Source organism: Xyrauchen texanus, chromosome 2 (genome assembly GCF_025860055.1).
Source record: "Xyrauchen texanus isolate HMW12.3.18 chromosome 2, RBS_HiC_50CHRs, whole genome shotgun sequence".
NCBI lineage: Eukaryota > Metazoa > Chordata > Actinopteri > Cypriniformes > Catostomidae > Xyrauchen > Xyrauchen texanus.
In genome coordinates this window covers 24486866-24506449 of record NC_068277.1, presented here as the reverse complement: position 1 = coordinate 24506449, position 19584 = coordinate 24486866, and the positions used below count along the sequence as shown (strand labels likewise).

Genomic DNA, 19584 nt, shown 5'->3' with positions numbered 1-19584 from the left:
AAGAAACGACTAATGCAGTCACTCGGTGTCCATTCGTGAGAATGTGTGTGCTGTTTAGTGCCATCTCTGTGAGCAAACCTTTTCAGTGATGAACTTTAGTAAATCCAAATAGATCTTCACATCATTCACACGTGGAGGGGACATGCGAGCAAAACCAAGTGAGAGAGGAAAATGTTTGTTTAACTGTCAAATGCTGAAGTGCCTCACACCTGTCTGTGAATGTTACTCTGGCAGTAATCATTTATCAGTGTCATGCAGCATGATTTTTTCAGTTGCGTGCTGAATGGGATGCCAAAAAAACATTGACAAGTCCCACATCATGACCCATGAGCGTGTTAAAAGGTTGATAATGTTTTGAGAATAAAACAATTTTTTTCACTTTGCGGCAAATATTAAAATAAGATTTTACAATGAATAATTATAGAATATTTTATTTTACTATTAAACCAAACTCCTGGTGAATTGTTAAATTGAATACTAAATTACCACTGCATTGAACTATGGTCAAATAAACACTTAATAATTATTAGCCTTTATTCAGTTTTACTAACACATGATAGAAAAGTAGCAGCAAAACTTCAAGCAATCACAGAATGGTCCCATCCGTATACACTTCAGAAAATTGTGCATCATTCGTGGAGTGCATGAGTGCACTAGTACTTCTGGGCTTAAAAGATACAACTATGCAGAACACTTTATCTTCTCTCTTCCACGTTCTATTTAACGGCTGATGTGGCACACCCCTGCTCAACTGAATATGTAAAGACTATTACTGTAAATTGGCAAGAAGATTTCCTTGAATCCCAGGAAACACACAAAAATCCCTGCAATGTGAATGCACAAAATGCTGCATCAAAACGTATAAACGTGTATGATTGTGCAAATCACTATGTCCTAATCTGCAGGCGCAGCAATTTGCTGTCATTTTCAGATACAGATCATGTGGGAAAAAAATTTCAGCGACAGATCATGTGAAAAAAAAAAAAAAGAAGCAATAAATGTTTAAACATAAAAATAAAAAAAAGATATTTACATTTAGTAGCATTTAAATCTATTAAAATATGTGCAAGACGATACATATCCAATTTATACAGAGCACCACCATTTTCAGAAGCACCATCAGTGATTTTGATTTGGAACCGTGCCTGAATTAAAACATTTTTCAATAAACCTACATATTTGGGTTCTTTCTTGGGTGAACATCACCTTCCAAACTCCAGATTATGCATACTTCGTTTGCTATTTCCCTGCACTTTACACCGCTGTTGGCATTTCATAACATGAAAATAAAAAATTATTTATAAATTTACCCTTTGTGGTGAGTAGCACTACACAAGTGAGTAAGATGTTGATACAGTGGCCTGTGAGTCCCATTGCACTACAGAGGTAGCAAGGTACATCCAAATGCTATTCCGTTAAGTGGAGTGATAATACGAAATGCAACATTTCCCAATATTAACTGAGGAACTGATGATCAGTTTCTTTTTCCTACTAATCTGTTTGAGTGCGACACCCCACCCAGCATGACGTGTATGACTAACAAAAGCTGATAATATGAGGTATCCAAGATAAAGCAACCTGTTTTGTGAAACATTGTCACTAGGCTGTAAAATCAGATTAGTCTAATAGCAGTAAATGTATGTACAACGTGATTAAGTTTTATTGTCCAAAAACTGGTCTGTCGAAAGACTGAGCATTCTCTTCTAATGTTTTTTCAAGAGTAATCAAGCAAAACTTGTATTAATTACAAAAATTATTTAGCAAAGTTACAGTGTATAATACAACAGAATGAGATTTTAAAGATTTGTGTTGTACAAATTTTTTAGAACTATATAAACTATATATAAGTCAGAAGTTTACATACACTTAGGTTGGAGTCAATAAAACAAATGTTTTTAACCATTCCACAGATTTCATATCAGCAAACTATAGTTTTGGCAAGTCATTTAGCACATCTAATTTGTGCATGACATGAGTCATTTTTCCAACATTTGTTTACATAGTCATTTTGAATTGATTATATCACAATTCTATTGGGTCAGAAATGTATACACTAAGATAACCTTTAAGCAGCTTGGAAAATTCCAGAAAATTATGTCAAGCCTAATTGGAGGTAAGTGGATGTGTACCTGTGGATGTATTTTAAGGCCTACCTTCAAACTCAGTGCCTCTGCTTAAAATTGTGGGAAAATCGAAAGAAATTAGTCAAGACCTCAGAAAGAATTGTGGGCCTCCACAAAGGTTCATCCTTGGGAGCAATTTCAAAATGCCTGAAGGTACCACATTCATCTGTAAAAAAAAATATTATTCAAATATAAAAACCATAGGACCATGTAGCCATCATAATGCTCAGAAAGCAGACGCATTATTTGAGATTAACGTAGTTTGGTGCGAAAAGTGTAAATCTATCCCAGAACAACAGCAAAGGACCTGGAGGAAACAGGTAGACAAGTATCTATATCCACAGTAAAACGAGTCCTATATCAACATAACCTGAAAGACTGCTCAGCAAGGAAGAAACAACTGCTCCAAAACTGCCATAAAAAGCCAGACTACAGTTTGCAAGTGCACATGGAGACAAAGATCTTACTTTTTGGAGAAATGTCCTCTGGTCTGATGAATCAAAAATGCAGCTGTTTGGCCATAACGACCATCGTTATGTTTGAAGGAAAAGGGTGAGGCTTGTAAGCCAAATTACCCCATCCCAACCATGAAGCATGGGAGTGGCAACATTATGTTGTGGGGGTGCTTTGCTGCAGGAGGGACTGGAGCACTTCACAAAATAGATGACATCATGAGGAAGGAAAATTATGTGGATATATTGAAGTAACATCTCAAGACATCAGCCAGGAAGTTAAAGCTCAGTCGCAAATGGGTCTTCCAAATAGACAATGACCCCAATGGCTTAAGGACTGCAGAGTCAATGTATTGGAGTGGCATCACAAAGCCCTGACCTCAATCCGAAATTTGTGGGCAGAACTGAAAAAGCATGTGCGAGCAAGGAGGAGAATTATTCTGAAAAGCTTGTGGAAGGCTACCCAAAATGTTTGACCCAAATTAAAAAAAATTTAAAGGCAATGATACCAAATACTAACAAAGTGTATGTAAACTTCTGACCCACTTGGAATATGATGAAAGAAATAAAAGAATAAATAATTCTCTCTACAATTATTCTGACATTTCACATTCTTAAAATAAAGTAGTGATCCTAACTGACCTAAGACAGGGAATGTTTTCTACAATTACATTTCAAGACTTGTGAAAAACTGAGTTTAAATGTATTTGGTTAAGGTGTATGTAAACTTCTGACTTCAACTGTATATATACTGTTTATATACACAATTATATTTTTAAAAAAAATTGTTGCACTGTTATCTCTGTATTGGCTAGTACTTTTCTGAAACAATTGAAACTTTGTATTGCAGCACATTTCGCATTACTGTCTCCTTAGGATAAATCACTTATGCTCTATCCTTACTTATTTTGTAAGTCGCTCTGGATCAAAGTAATTGCTAAATTAATAAATGTAAATGTGAAGACCACTGACTTTTCCATAATGCATACCTTGCTTCACAATAACTACTCATCTTTTGCATTAAAAATCTGCCACAATATTAAGATGTGTGAAAGTAATTGGGAAAGCTGTTTTTATGTGAAAATGACCTGTCACTATAAGCATATGATGTGGTTTAAGTTTGATCATCGTCTCGGTCAGTTTTTTGTTTGTTTGTTTGCATTTGATTGCATTTACAACTTATACAACAAAGACAAGGACAGTTGAGAATGTAGATACTTCATTAACATTTCAACATAAGCAAGTGTCCATTTCAATGATAATACATAATTTGAGGTTAATATATGATTACAAATTGACTCACATAACTCATTTTGAAGCAGTTCATCTGAAGGTCCACAGACATATTTAAAAATAAACACTGCAAAAATAACTTACTACAATGTATTCTTATTTTACTAGATTCATTATTTTTATTGACATATCTGAAGGTTTTTAGAACATCTTTAAAATTTCACTGCATCCCTTCATTATGTAATCAAACATGTATTGAAGTTTATAACACATCTGAGAAAATAGCCATGATTGTACCATTGGTAAGATTATAAATAGGTCCTTCTCTCACACTTTCTTTCTATATTCAAATACATTGATTATTTTTTAAATAAGGATGAAATTCTAGAAATGTCTTGTTTATCATCCTTGTTCTGTCACTCTAGTTTTATATTTAGACTACAAACAAAGGTGAGTACAAAATAATGAACATAATCATAGTGCTGAGTGAGTGAGTGAGTGAGTGAGTGAGTGAGTGAGTGAGTGAGTGAGTGAGTGAGTGAGTGAGTGAGTGAGTGAGTGAGTGAGTGAGTTTTGATTAATATATTTGATTAATGTCAACAAATACATTCAGTATGTCAAACAGAGCTGTGCAAATGCTTCTTGTGTTTCCACACACTTATTCTTGACCGGATCTGAGACCTGTCAATTTGCCCCTGTTAAGAGAAAAACAAAGAATGATAAATTATTCTAAAATTGTAATAGTGCTGTCACAATGCTACCCTTCTATTGAAACCTAATATAAACAAATAAAGAAATGAATTGCTATTTGAAAAAATATTGATTTCAGGTGTAGAAAAGTGCTCATTCTAGTCAATTATGAAAACATGCCCTTCATTAATCAGATTTAAAGCTTTACTTGTTGCTGGACTCATGGATCGCAGAAGGGGTTAGTTTATAAAATAAAATGTATTTAATGACATTGCAGATGATTAATTATATTGCTACTGCTTTAATTGTAGGTTATATGCAGTAAACAAACATAGATATCCAAGTTTTTAAACCAATACAACCACATTTGTAACAAAAAAAATTTACCTATCACCAGCACACATTTTCTCTAGACTGCATAAAGACGCTATAACGTTTCAGTAATGTATGTAACCTCGGGTCCCTGAGACAAAGGAAATGACACAACGCATATGGGAGTGCCTTCTTACACAACCTAGTTGAAAACTCAACAATAACACCAATATTCTAATATTGGCTATGGTGTTTGAGCCCCACCTGTTTTGGTGCAGAGCGGTCCGCTACAAAAGCAGGTGCACAAACATCATTTCCTCAGAATTTCTGACTAAGAACACAGAGCGCATCGCTTGTACCTCAAGAACTTTGAGTCTTGCAGTGCAGCTGGGTTTCACAATGTCTCATTCCCTTCATCTCAGGGAACCGAGGTTACGTACGTAACCAAGATGTTCCCTTATGACTCAGTACACTTGACATTGCATTTATTAATGCATATGGGGAACAGAATCCCATCACACCGCACTACACGACAGGAAACATGATGTTACAGTCTCATGGGACGGCGACCAACATGAGTATGCCACAGTGAGTGACCCTCGTGTTAGTCCAAGAGGGGAGCACTCCTGGACTAACTAGAATTAATATATTAATTATAGTCATGCAGTATGAATTAACTCCTTCATGAACCCAGTCAGGAGGGTAGTTTATTTATAATGTAAGTGCTTTTGACTTATGGTAAATTACAATGGCCTGAATGCAGGCAGTTGTGTAAAAAGATTGAGAGCTCGTCCTAAAAGGGAGGAGCATAAGTATATATTTTTGGCCAATGAAATAACAAGCGCTCTTTGAATAGAGAGACGTTACGTCTAGGTTGTAAAACCTTGCAAATGTGTTTTGAGAAGACCATTCTGCTGCAATACTATGTCTTGTAAGGACACACCATTTGTCCATGCCCATGAGGAGGTCATACCTCTAGTTGAGTGTGCTTTAACACCAATTGGGCAAGTCTTACCCTGTGACTCATAAGCTAGGGCAATTGCATCAACAATCCAGTGAGAAAGTCTTTGCTTGGAGACAGATATTCCTTTTGTGCATCCTCCATAGCATACAAAGAACTGATCAGACAGTCTGAACTGGCGTGTACGCTCAACAAGTTCAAGATGCACATGCCACTCAGTTTCAGAGGGGCGAGGAGCCAGAGAAAGTCCAAAGGGCAGGACTTTGAATTGATAAGCTGCATGGGAGGTTTGTTCTGCCGGCGCAAGTCAGGCGCTTATACTGCTGCTTCCGTGTGGGCCATGGCTTGAGTGCTGAGGCAGCAGGTATGGGGTTTTAGTTGGCTGCTGGCTCAAAACAGAGCGAGGGCGAACCGCTGTGAAGCCGCTCCGTTTTGGCTTAAATGGTTTCATAGCCTGTGATTCCTGCTGAGGCGTGAAGTAACACTTAGCAACTTAATCACAGAGATCCCAAAGAGGCCGGCTGAAGACACTGGAGCATCCAACAGAGTGGCTTTTTCAGGGTCAGCCATACATGTCGATCCAGAACTACCAGGTTGCCCATGAACTTGCCAATAGCCTGCGCAGTGACATTCGTGGCATGCAGCGCTAAGTCTGTAGCAATGCAGAGCTCTTTTAATGTCTCTGGATCTAAGCCTTGCTCGTCCATTTGCATGTGGAGCTTTGCTTGAAATACCTGGAGCACCGCCATTGCGTGGAGTGCTGATCCAGCTTGTCCTGCTGCTGAGTAAGCTTTTCCAGCCAGTAAGGACGTTTGTTGACATGGCTTGGAAGGATGTATGGGGAATGATTTCCACACCCTATTAATCACTGGGCAGAGGTGTGCCGCTACCGTCTCCTCCACAGGGGGTAGTGGGCATAATTGCTCTCTTTCCTGTGATCCACATTAGAGAAGGTGGTGTCACTGCGCGAGTGTGCTGAGAAGGGTGTGCGCCAGGACTTCGTTATGAACTTTGGGGAAGAATGGGGCAGATTTGAGAAACGCAGCCACTTGACGGCGTCCGGACTGCAGGAACCATTAATCCAGGTGAGATTGTTCAGGTTCCTCTGGGGGAAACCACTTAAGGTTAAGCTCTTTGACTGCCCTTGTAAGGACACACAGCATCTCCCTGTTAGTGGCGTGTGCACGCTCCTCGTCCTCACTGGCTGGAGGGGCAGCAGCATCCTCCATTGACCACTCGCCTGATGCAGCATGAGACATTACATAATTATCATCCCCAGCGTTAGAACCACTGAAGGAGACAAAGCCATGCCCTCTTTCAGAGGGCCAGAGCTCATCTTGCACATAACATATCGGCAAAGATGCATCATGTGGAGATTGAGGCCTCATGGGGCATGTGCCGGCATGAGGACCACCTAAAATTCATCCTGCTCGAACTCGAGGTCCTGCTGTGCCTCCTTGTGTGAATCCTTGGGTATCACAGAAGAGGCGGATGGGAGGGTTTGTGAGGCTGAATTATCCCTCAGGAGGAGGGCAATTCATGAGTGAAGCATCTTGAGACTCATGCCCTCACAGTGAGGGCAGTCTGTCTCCATGAGAGCTGATTCTGCAGCCCAGACAGTAAATGTTGCTCTCATGCTGGTCTGACAGTGGGATGCGCCTCTCGCACAAGAAACACTTACGGAACGTCATCTTTAAAAACATGCGAACACGTAAGTGACAATTATATATATATATATATATATATATATATATATATATATATATATATATATATATATATATATATATATATATATATATATATATATATATACACACACACACACACATACATACATATATCAAACACCATAGCCAACATTAGAATATTGGTATTATTGTAGAGAAATTTCAACTAGTTGCCCCTGCCCCAAAACAGCCTCTTTGCACACCCTGCATAAGGGTGTGACTCAATGTAAACTTGCAGATGCTATATTGCACATAGTACAATGGAGAGAGGACTGCTGAGTAAAAAAGATAAGATTAATGATTTATTTATTCCTGTAATCTTTACTTTGTGTTGTTTTTTTTATTATTATTATTTAAATCTGTATTTAAATGTAATGAGTATTTTTTTTTTCAGTGTTAAAATACCTTCTGTCATCCAAGCTTAATATGCAAAGTCAACTATAAATAAGTTATTCATAGGATGATTGCTCCAAAATGAATAAACACTGTGGCTCTGTGGTGCTATCAAAACATTGCTCGGTTTGTTTGATCCTCCCGAACAGTGGTGCGTTTCTCATACAATGATGTAACTCACTGCTTAACTACTGAAAATCATTGGAGAAAACACAATGGCAAAAACAAAATAACAATTCAGAGACACAAAAACAGATCATAAAACACTTTGGCAAATCAGAAAACAAAATAACAAATCTGAAAATGCAATGCCAAATCCTGAAACACAACAGCAAGTCAGAAAACACAAGGACAAGACAGAAAACACAACAACAAGTCAGTCGAAATAGTAAGGGAAGGTACCATAGCTTCTCACCTGATTGGCTGTGTGAATAGTATTTGGCCCATTCTTCATGATTGGTTCACTGCCTACTTGCATAATTATTGCAAAATCCATGCCAAAAGCTCACTGATTGAAAAATTGATTATTTGTAAGGGTTTCTCACTCAGTAAAACAGTAAATGGACACTTTATAACACAGAGAGCAAAAACAGCAACCAGGATAAACTTACATAATTGCACATACTGAGAAAATCTCACCTAAAGTAAGTCAGCCTTTCCACTAACAGCCTACTACAACCTTTAGAATATGACAATAATATCTTGGTGAATTTCAGTATTGATTTTGTTTTTATGAACACTGTGTACATGTAATTGGACATGCTGGCAAAATTTTATATGCAGTAAGTCAGCCAGCACTCTGGCAGCCTACTGCAACTTTTAGAATGTGAAAATATGTGGGTTTTTTTTTTTTTTTTTTTTTATTATAACAGTGTTTTCATGTTAAAACCTGCAAGTCAATTGAATGAATGCTTGGACACCAGCAACGTTTTAGCACAAGTAGTGGAATTTTTAGATGTTCCCTTACAATCATAGGTGGATATTGCTATTGTACCTAAAATTTTATCCTGGTCGCTGTTCTAAAGTGTCTCGTTACTGTTCTACTGAGTGAGAAACCACTCCAAATGATTCCGTTTTTCAATCGGGGGGCTTTTGGCAAGGATTTTGAAATAATTGCGCAAGTAGGCAGTTAACCAATCATGAAGAAAGGGTTAGATACCATTTACACAGCCAATCAGGTGAGAAGCTATGGTTGGTACCTAACCTTTCCGTTTCGACTGAATTGTTGTTGTGTTGTTGCTGTTGTGTGTTCTGGCTTGCAGACACACTGTGTTTTCTGACTTGCTGTTGTGTTTCAGGATTTGTAAATATTTTTTGATTTGTTGTTGTGTCTCCGAATTGTTATTTTGTTTTTGGATTTGCATTGTGTTTTCAGATTTGTTGTTTTGTTTGGCAATTAATGGCTTCCATAGTATGTCAAGGGATATTTGATTTTTACCCATTTAGTCCAGTCTCTGTGTTTTCTAAATAGCACTTGTGTCTCATGGTGAATTTTGTGCATGTGAATGGTCAAATGCATTTCTTGGTAAAAAAAATACCCTGTCATGACAAGGTATTCAAATGTTATATCTTGTAGTTATGTAATATCAATGTAATGTATTGGTCCAGTACGTGTGTATGAGATCTCTGATTGAGAACATAACCTTCTAAAAAGCAAAAAGCAGGTTAGCCATATAACGCATGACACTATATTCATGAACCCCATTTAAGTGCTCAATGTGCCTTACTGGTACAGAGAATTCAGAATTGGCTCAAACTTTTATATTTATTCAAATTTAAAACTAAATATCATTGAATAATATAAAACATTTATATACAAACTATATATTAGTAATATACTTGATAGTATTCAATGATATTAAGCTTTTCAATAAAATTATTATAAAAAAATATATAAATCAAATAAATTTTGAAAGTTAAATATACAGCAAACGTTTTCAATATACATTTTTTTAATTTTTCACTTATTTTTATATTTTATATTCAAATATCTTTATATTTGAATCACATTCTGACTTTTATTCACAAGCTCGTGAAATAGCCATAAAGTCAGGATCAAACTCTGAGTTGAAAGAGAAAGCGGATAACTAACACTTTGGAACTATTTAACCCTAGTGAACCCAGATTGGATATTTTGGGTTGTCAAATTACTGTAAAACAAATCCTTGAGTTTGTTCAGCTTTCTTTGTGATAGGGCATGCATGCCACTTCTCTTACTGAAAAATGTTTATCGATGTTCTTAATTTTATGCTTGAGTGTTTACTTGAATAATTACTTTAAAATCTTCAAGCAATGTTTACTGAATTAAGAAAAACTTGAAGGCTACATGCCACTGTTTTAATGTTATTTGTTAATATCTGTATCAAAATGTACGTTTGCGAATAATGGAGTGTGATCAAACATGTATTCGTTTGGTTGGAGCAGCATAAAAAAATCACTATAAAGGGAAATCTTTATAACGGCAAAGGTGAATCTTGCGGGGATTTCATAAATAATGTATGTACACAATAAGTACATAGTATCATAATTTAGTTTAAGTACAATGTAGTCAAAGACATGGTGCAAATTTCAGGGGTCAAGGGAAGTCTCAGACCCCCTGAATGCAACAGGAGACCCCCTGGAAAGCTAATTTGCGCATTCTTGGGGGTTCTCATTTAAAATCATGAGATTAATTAAATACGACTTTTAACTCAGTTATTTTTGAATACTGTAGTAATGAATATATTAAATTTGACATCAAAATGTTTAATTCTGTTTGGTGTGATTTTCTAAAACCTTAATGGAATCGGAGCTGATCAAGATCGGAACGCCCTGCTACCTTCCTCCCTTTTTCATACTCACTCAGACATACGTGGGACGTTTAACATGTAATTTGCACTCTATGTAAAATGAAATTTAATAATCATCAAGAATCAACAAGAAAAGAATCACCCACAAGTGCTATAAGGGCATGAAAAGCAGACAACAGCGAAGTGTTAGACCTACTGCAGTTAGCAGCATCTAAACATTTAGAAAAGAACGAGAGAAAGAAAAGTCCAGTCCAACACTTGTGGATGCACGTATATAGATGTAAGCAAAAAACCTGTCATCTTTCCGTTAATATTCCAAATACCTGAAAAAACGTATTACATATTGTTATGTATAATAATATATTCAATTATAAAATATAACGGTATTGGTACCTGAATATGATGTACTCTTTTGTGGTGGCCACTCAAAGTCATCCTCTAACCACTCATTCACTAGCTCTAGCTTAATGTCCTTATTCCTGAAGAACAAAAAAAGAGTTAGGGGCAGAAAGACATACAGACACTCCATGTCCTAACAACTCTCTCTTCTTTTCCCACACAAATATCACAGTATATTCATTCACATTTAAAAAAAAAAAAAAAAAATGGAATGATCTCTTGTAGTTCATAAATCTATTCATGGACATTCGTGAATTACAATTTTTGTGGTAGAGGTCTAGAACACCAGATTCGGGTTTGGTTTTCCATAATAACCCCTTTCAGATGGCTATATTCTGTTTCACAAGCAAACATCTAACTATTTCTGTGAATTTGGAACACAAAGATTGAGTAGATCGTAATTATGAACTTGGATGTTACTGTAGCTGCTTACAGGTTCTTGACAGCATTACAGCAGATTTTGTGACATGATTACAGCCTTTAAGCATTAAAATAATAGTATCGAACCAACAGCAGTGTCCAAGGAACAAATGTATGTTCTTGAGAGTGTCTGTTGGATTGTTCGGTTCAGAGCAGTCACAGAGCAAATCCAGTGTTACTATAGGTTAAGTTATTAAATATGATGTCCTTGCATTGAGTTTGTGTTCATTGTTTGTTGTTTTTTTTTTTTTGTTCTCTTTACAAATAATGATTTAATAAAATATCATTATATACCATATATTGTATGCTTATTACTTACTTCTTCACCTTCCGTTTGTTTATTGACAGGTAAATTGCCAGGACTGCTACGGTTACTACTGCTATGAGGGCCACTGCTGCCAATCCTGCATATAATCCAACTTTGTGCACTTGTTGATTGCAGTCCTCTCCAAAGTACCAGTTAACATCAGTATGGAGGCAACTAGAGAATATATGAAGTATTTATCAATTTACAGAAAAAATTTAATAACAACAACTTCTTTGCATTGTATTGTAAAAATGATACTAGTTCTTTTGGATTGAATTCTCTAAGTGAAAGTAAATTCATAACAAGGACAGTCTGGGGTTATGGATTCAGTGGTGAACTCATTGATTGCCCCTAGCAGTGCTTAAACCTATATCAGCCCATATCTTTAATCACTACATAACACCACCTTAAACTACCAGCATACCATCTAAAGGGAGATGTAGAATCTTGAAATCGATGATTGCTAAAAAAAATGGTATAAGTGAAAATACGTACTAGCAAAAAGGACCTTGGCTAGAGACTTGACAGGTGCCTTCATTCATACACTTTTTTGGATGAGGATGAGATTGATGGCATTGATTCACACATGTCACTTTGCCTGACAATATAACTGGAGCAAAATAGGCCGTGTAGTTTTCAGAAAGCATTGCTATAGTGCGGTCACACACCTCTTGGTCTTTGAAAAGAAAAAGAGTAACAGTCATTTGCAAGTCCTTCAATAAATACAGTACCTTGCAATTACATGTCATAATGTTAGAAATATACAGAAAGCAGAACTAATTTATTTATTACCATTTTCTACTGTCTCTCTGCCCCTTAAGGCTCTGTCACATTTACCTTTACACTGCGAAATTTCTTAAGCGAAATGGTCATCTCAATGTAATCTATGCGATAAGGAATTTCCCTCTGTGAAATTCACGTGGGATTCAAGTTTGGTAAGGTTTGATATGCCGCATTTATCAATAGGAAGTTGCTTGGTTGGTTTGGCAGTGACCTCTTAGTGGGCAGAGCTTTGTACATAGCTACACTGAACATTCACAATGGATGAGGAAATTTAGCAGTGAGATAACATTTCACCCTTCCAGAGTATAAAGTGGAGCATAAACAAGAACCTGCATGCTTGGCAAGTAGTTTTTGTGGGTTTCACACTCCCTTAACATCCTCTCATACCTTCTTCACCTGCACAATTTTGCTGTGCATAGGTAAACGTGACCATGCCTTTAGATTGTTTGGTTTTGGCTGCTGTACCTTTAAGACTTCTACAAAAATGCCTTGTGCAAAGTGAAATGAGATTCACCATTCCAAGCTGCAAGTTTGGGGTTGGCTCCAATATAATTTTTAACTGCACCATTCTTCAATAATAGGCTACTTGTACAGCTTGCATTACATTATGACAGGTTCACAAAAGCATCTGTGGTGAAATGTGCCACTCTGTCTCAATAAAATTACATTGGGATGTTGTTAAAAATAAACTTCAGTCGCTTGTTTGTAACATTGTGATCTTTTGGATCACATTGTAATACGTTAGCTGACTGTTACACTCTCTACTATGGTAGAGCCGCAGAGGTTATCTCTATAGATAAAATAATCTCTTACAGCGCTTCCCTGTCAGTGATAAAATGATGGAGAAAGGAACTCTTAGCGCTATATGATGAACACGTACATAAAAAAAAGTCCAGATGGGACTTTTGATAGAAATCAAGTATTTTACAGCCAACATGTATGTAAGATACATTTTAATGATCACAGATGCACACCAAATCTAATTATCACCAAAAATCCCACTTAGACTTTGGGAAACATTTATTGTTGCTTGAATTGGTGTTATTTTAGTGCATTTCCATCTTTATATTGTGGAAGGCTTTGTTTGGAAAATGTTAATAAAGCATTATTTTTCTACATATTGTTTTTTTTTTTCCTTCTTAAGATGTAAATAAATGCATTTTGACAAGAATAGAAGAATATATAGTGTCAAATTTCATCACTTTTAAAATTTGCGATTAATCACGATTAATTACAAATATTATGCGGTTAATCACGATAATAAAAACATCGGCTGACAGCACTAATATCTATTATACAGTATATACACTGTCATGCAAATACTTATTATTATGTAAATATCTTATTGAGTCCAATTTTTTACTAAGTAAATTATGTTAAATTATGTTATGTTAAATTATATATCTCACTGTTCATCTTGCCCCAACATATAACATAAAAATCAAAGTCTTACCATTGAGTTCAGTCCTTGTTGTATTTAATGAAATAATATCTAAATAGAAAAATAGGGTTCAACAAACATAGATTATTAATGCATCAAAATCATAGTTCATCTGGAAAATGCATTCATACATGACAACCCACCAGTATTGTTTATAAGAGCCGTTTCCACAGCACTGAGGAGTGTATCATAAGTATCATTCATACTGCTGTCGTTTGGAACCTCGAAAATAACATCATGCTGAACATTCACACTAGCATTACTTTAATAAGAAAGGGAAAGGCAAAGGTAAAAATTCAGTTCTTATTTTTTACATGTGTATTATTAAATAAAAGCTTTTAGTTCCTAGATTTTGTATTTATATGTATTATGTATTATATATGTATATTTTGCTATGGTTTATTATTTTATCTATAGTTTACCTTTGTGGAGGTGAAGTTTCATCCAAAAGCAAACTTCTCTTTCTTCTCTTGTCAGTTCCCAGTAGTGCACCCTTACTTTGATAGTAAAAAATAAACAAGATTCTCTTAAGACACCTTGACATTCAGACATTATTAGGGTATAAAACATTTTTAAGTTCAGTCATAACTACATGGTTCAAGCTGAAAGGTCCTTGACAAGCAATCTGTAAGCCAATCAACTCCCATTTTTCCTTTTAAATTGTCTTGCCTCACTGTGGCACGCTCTGAGAGACCTCTTACTGACACAAATATTTGCTCAGGTGGTTGCTGTTTTTGTTTGTTTGTTTCTCAGCTTGCTATGTGGCATCCTATCTGGCACACATACAGCAGAAGTATGTTTCTAACTATTTAAGCCTAGCCAAATATGACCCACACACATAACTAGCTTAGGTCATCAGATTTAGGAAAGTTTCAAGTTAGTTCACCCAAAAATTATGATTCTGTCATTCCTGTCTTCTGTCTATTCACTCTCATGTCATTCCAAACCCTTGTAAATTTCTTTCTTTCTTTCTTTCTTTTGCTGATATGGACACACAAGGAGGTAATTTAATTATAGTTTAATCCAGTCCTGTTCAATACAATAGCAGCACATAGGGACTCACTTTAACAATTTATAAAGCACCCAAATGTGTCATATAAGTAGTCCATGTAACTCCAAGTCTTCTCAAGACATTCAATCACTTGTATTATGAACAGACTGTATTTTTATGACATTTGTGCTGCCATTGTATTTAGCTAGCAGGACTGGATTAAAGTATCATTACAATATCTCCTCTTTTGTTTTGCAGAATAAAGAAAGAAATAGAAAGTCATAAAGGTTTTTTAAAAAAAGCATAAGGTTGAGTCAGTTATTTTTTATTATTATTCACTTAATTACTTTGATTGAATTACATTACTGTGCATCAGTTTTCATGTGTTTACACGTTCTTACATGATCTTTCTGAGAGCAGCAGAGCGGGCCCTCTCTCAGCCAGAAGAATCAATAACTTAAGTACACTTTTAAAAGCAAGTTCACCAACTCTTTATTATATACAACACCTGTTTTGTCAGAATCACGTTTTCTACTCATTGTAATTTTTTAACAGAAAATGTTGACTTTGTTGAGACATCAAATATACTGTACATTTCATGCACATTGAAAAAAATATGTCCGATAAAAACAGACCATGAAGAAAATTTTACAACTCAGCCATATATTTGTAGAGCAACCTCTGGATGTGACCTGTTAAGCTGCACTTGTGTGTCAATGGCATGTGAGGGGAGAAACAAGCCATGTGTCTTTATCCACATACTATTTACACAAGATATTATGTAACAATTACAAAACATTAGTCAAAGGAGAGTATTTTATCTTCAGGGAAGTACACCTGGGCACAGCAGGGGAACTAAAAAGTGTAGTAGAAGAAAACTGATATTTGTTAATGGCATCTTAACTTTTCTGTGTTTATTTTATATTGTTGTATTTAAATTTATGGCAATTATTAAATATATTAATGTTACTATTCATTACATTTATGAATAGTACCACCCCTCCATCATACCTTTAGATTTTATTAAGAGAGTTGTTGTGAGTGAAACAGAATTACAAAATAACTTTAACTGCTGTCAAAGTAGAAAACTTACCTTAGAGTTATGTTATCCACACGCTTATAATAAACGATGTTTTCATAATATATCCTCGCCTATAATTAAAAGAGTAATATTGCATGAAAAATTATGACTTCCACTGTTCAAAGTTCACAATACATTAGAGACAAGGTATCCAACAACACATCTGACACAAACACTGGTGAACATACAAAACTAAAATTAAAAGGAGTTGATGTATCTATAGTCAATATGCAGTATTTGTTTTTTAGATTTCCTTGTGTCAACCATGTACTAAAATAAATGTAACTGTAAGAATTGAGACTAGGCAAAACCCTTTACTTAAATTATTATTATTTATTCAAAACAATTTCTCCTATTTTCAGAGTCTTTACTCATTGAGCTACCACCCTTACTTAATTTATTAGATACTGGAGGAAAGTAGTGGACAGCCATCTCTACCTGTATGCTCAGTCCTTACCCTATTTTGGAATTCATCAGCATACTTTTTATATTCCGTAGATGATTTATTTGCATATTCTTCTAAAAACGTCTCATTCAGATCCATCGAAACAATGACTGTCCTTTCAATTTCCTCTGAAAAAAAAAGGAAATTCTGCTTCACAAGATGACATGAATATACCATTAAGTACAAAATGAAAAACAATTTATGGTTTTGTCATCTTTATTTCAACATCAATTGCTTTTTGGTCTCTGGATAATATTTTTCAAAACAATATGCACGCATATGCACTGGCCGAATAAAGATTGGTTTCACGTGAACCAGCATACTCCAGATATAGGACAACCAGAGCTCTGGTTTGGTTTACTTACTGGGATGAACAATTTCATTGATGCTAGTCAATGCGTATAAGCACTTAGATCCCACCTTAAAGGACAGAATGAGCCACCAAGGCTTCTGTTACGCCAAAAGGATAATATCGCACAAAAGTGTACAGTGAATCCCAACTGGCAGACACACAAATGTCTTCCACAGAAACCGCTTAAAACAATAAACACAAAGAAGCAATGCCATGAGTTGAGTGTGCGTGCAGGTCCCAAGCACAACTGATTTAAAATCTGGTCTGTGGGGCCACGCACCCTCAAAAACAAATAACTGATAAAGGGTGTGCACCAGGAAAAGTGCAATCAATACCCTCATGATTTGCTGAAATCAGAGCTAAATAAACTTTCAGAGTCAAAAGCAGCAGCCCTGATTAAACAATTCTTGTAAGAATGTTAGAACATGCACAATGTACACTGATAGGGAATAATTTCCTCTAAAGACCATAACTAAAAGGTACGCAATTTGAAATAGCAAAGGCTACCATAGAAAGGCCCTAGCACTTTGAACTGTAGCAAAAACATTGGGTGGAAACCCTGTTGCAATTAATTATCCCTTTCAATAGAAGGCCTACAGAGCCCACAATGCAGCATTTTTTCAACTGAGATGCTTTGGTTGCTATTATACGGAATATCCGCGAAAGTAATATGTTGCAAGTACCTAATTTCACAGATAGTTTGTGCTATCAACAAGTACTGAATGTAAAAATGTTGCCATAAGGAAGAGTAGTTGCTCTGGCCCTTGCTCTGGATGGACACCTTTCATCAATGTCATTTGATATAGCCAATCAAATCGATGAAGGTGGGACTCAAGTTTATAAACTCAACGGGAACCTCGTGGATTATTCCAGTGCTGTGCATCAGCAAGCAGTTCAGGTTAAGAGTGTTTGTGTCATGTGAGATGTAAGTATCTAACTAAACATGCAATATTTGACCACTGTTTTATGATTGAAATGTTACACAGACCAACAGTAATTTCCAATGGTGCAAACTATTCTTGTCCCCCTCAAAGTATATTGTGGTTAGGGCCCTGGCTTTAGGACTAGACTGATATGATCAGGGACCCTGGTAAAAAAAAAAAAAAAGCTCTCTTTCTTCCTAACATTGGGATTTGCAGAGTGACAGGTAATTAGCTAAACCAGAAACAGCTCAAGGTTTGGCAAACTTTGTACATTTTGCACATAGTGTACACTGATATAGTTGGTTCTTCTGGTATTTAGGGATTATTGTATATCAGGCTCTCTTCTTTTTACCTCACAGTTACTGGGTTTGCCATGTAAATACATAGATAGATAATAGTGAAAATATAATATAAATATCAAAATGTTTTAATATAACTGTCTCCTTGTTGACAAGTTAATTATAAAAAAAAATAGATATTTATATTATGTTTTCACTGTGATCTATCTATCTATGTATTTGGTAGTCTTTTTTTTACTTACTTGGTTGAAGTTCAATATCAACAATACTGCAAAGTCTTCCTGTAAAACCAGAAGTACAGAGACAAGCCTCGTTCTTTGCATCCGGAGTTCCACCATTTTCACACTTAATAGGTTTGATAGTTATGGTGGGATTTGTTGAAGTAAAAGTTATTTTTGTGGTCACAACAACTGTAGACATAACATGATCTTCTGTAGTTGTGAAACCATCTGTAGTTGAGACAGGATTTGCTGTATCTGCACTACCCCCTGTAGTTGTCGCAATATATTCTGTAGATGTGGCACCATCTATAGTTGAAGAAGGATCTGTCTTAGATGTACTAATTCCTGTTGAAATAACTGCTGTATTTGTGGCACCCACAGAAGTTGAAGCAAGCTCTGCTGCAGTTGTATGTTCTCCTGTAGTAATAACAGTGTCTTCTGTAGACATGGCACCCACAGTAGTTGAAGCAGAATCTGCTGTGATACTATTACCTGTAACTGTAGCAGTATTTGCTAAAGTTGAAGTAAGATCTTCTGTAGTTTTGGGCCCTGCTGTCATTGAAGAAAGCTCTTCTGTAATTGTAGTGTCTCCTAAAGCATTAGTAACATCTGCTGTCATTGTGGCACCCAAAGTAGTGGAAGCAGGATCTGCTGTATTGGTAGTTTCGCCTGTAGTTGAGGGCTGTGCTGACATTGAAGTAAGCTCTGCTGTAGTTGTACTATCTCCTGTAGTAGTAGTCATATCTACTGTAGTTGTGACACCCACAGTGGTTGAAACAGGATCTGCTGTGATACTATTACCTGTAACTGTAGCAGTATTTGCTAAAGTTGAAGTAAGATATTCTGTAGTTTTGGGCCCTGCTGTCATTGAAGAAAGCTCTTCTGTAATTGTAGTGTCTCCTAAAGCATTAGTAACATCTGCTGTCATTGTGGCACCCAAAGTAGTGGAAGCAGGATCTGCTGTATTAGTAGTTTTGCCAGTAGTTGAGGGCTGTGCTGACATTGAAGCAAGCTCTGCTGTAGCTGTAGTTGTACTATCTCCTGTAGTAGTAGTCATATCTACTGTAGTTGTGCTATCTCCTGTAGTAGTAGTCATATCTACTGTAGTTGTGCTATCTCCTGTAGTAGTAGTCATATCTACTGTAGTTGTGACACCCACAGTGGTTGAAACAGGATTTGCCATAGATGTACTAACTCCTGTTGAAATAACTGCAGTATTTGTGCCACCCACAGTAGTTG

General features: G+C 36.2%; 1 protein-coding gene across 1 annotated transcript; it reads right to left on the bottom strand.

Annotated features, from left to right (window-relative positions):
* Nucleotides 1-4045: 4045 nt before the first annotated feature.
* LOC127618058 (mucin-3B-like) lies at nucleotides 4046-18418 on the bottom strand. Its single transcript, XM_052090294.1, has 9 exons — nucleotides 18367-18418; nucleotides 16563-16678; nucleotides 16118-16176; nucleotides 14456-14530; nucleotides 14046-14084; nucleotides 12305-12485; nucleotides 11822-11983; nucleotides 11077-11162; nucleotides 4046-4503 (listed from the first exon to the last, which is right to left on the bottom strand). Exons 4-9 carry the CDS (start codon nucleotides 14475-14477, stop codon nucleotides 4493-4495), a joined length of 501 nt encoding a protein of 166 aa, XP_051946254.1. The 5' UTR covers nucleotides 14478-14530; nucleotides 16118-16176; nucleotides 16563-16678; nucleotides 18367-18418; the 3' UTR covers nucleotides 4046-4492.
* Between the last annotated feature and the right edge of the window lie 1166 nt (nucleotides 18419-19584).

What these genes read in the sequence shown, in the direction of transcription:
- LOC127618058 (XM_052090294.1), bottom strand. Translation starts at nt 14,477, where the DNA reads ATGAAACTTCACCTCCACAAAG. An exon ending in AGCCAAGGTCCTTTTTGCTA is followed by an intron (nt 11,984 to 12,304) that starts GTACGTATTTTC and finishes TATATTCTCTAG; the next exon opens with TTGCCTCCATACTGATGTTA. An exon ending in AACAAACGGAAGGTGAAGAA is followed by an intron (nt 11,163 to 11,821) that starts GTAAGTAATAAG and finishes TTTGTTCTTCAG; the next exon opens with GAATAAGGACATTAAGCTAG.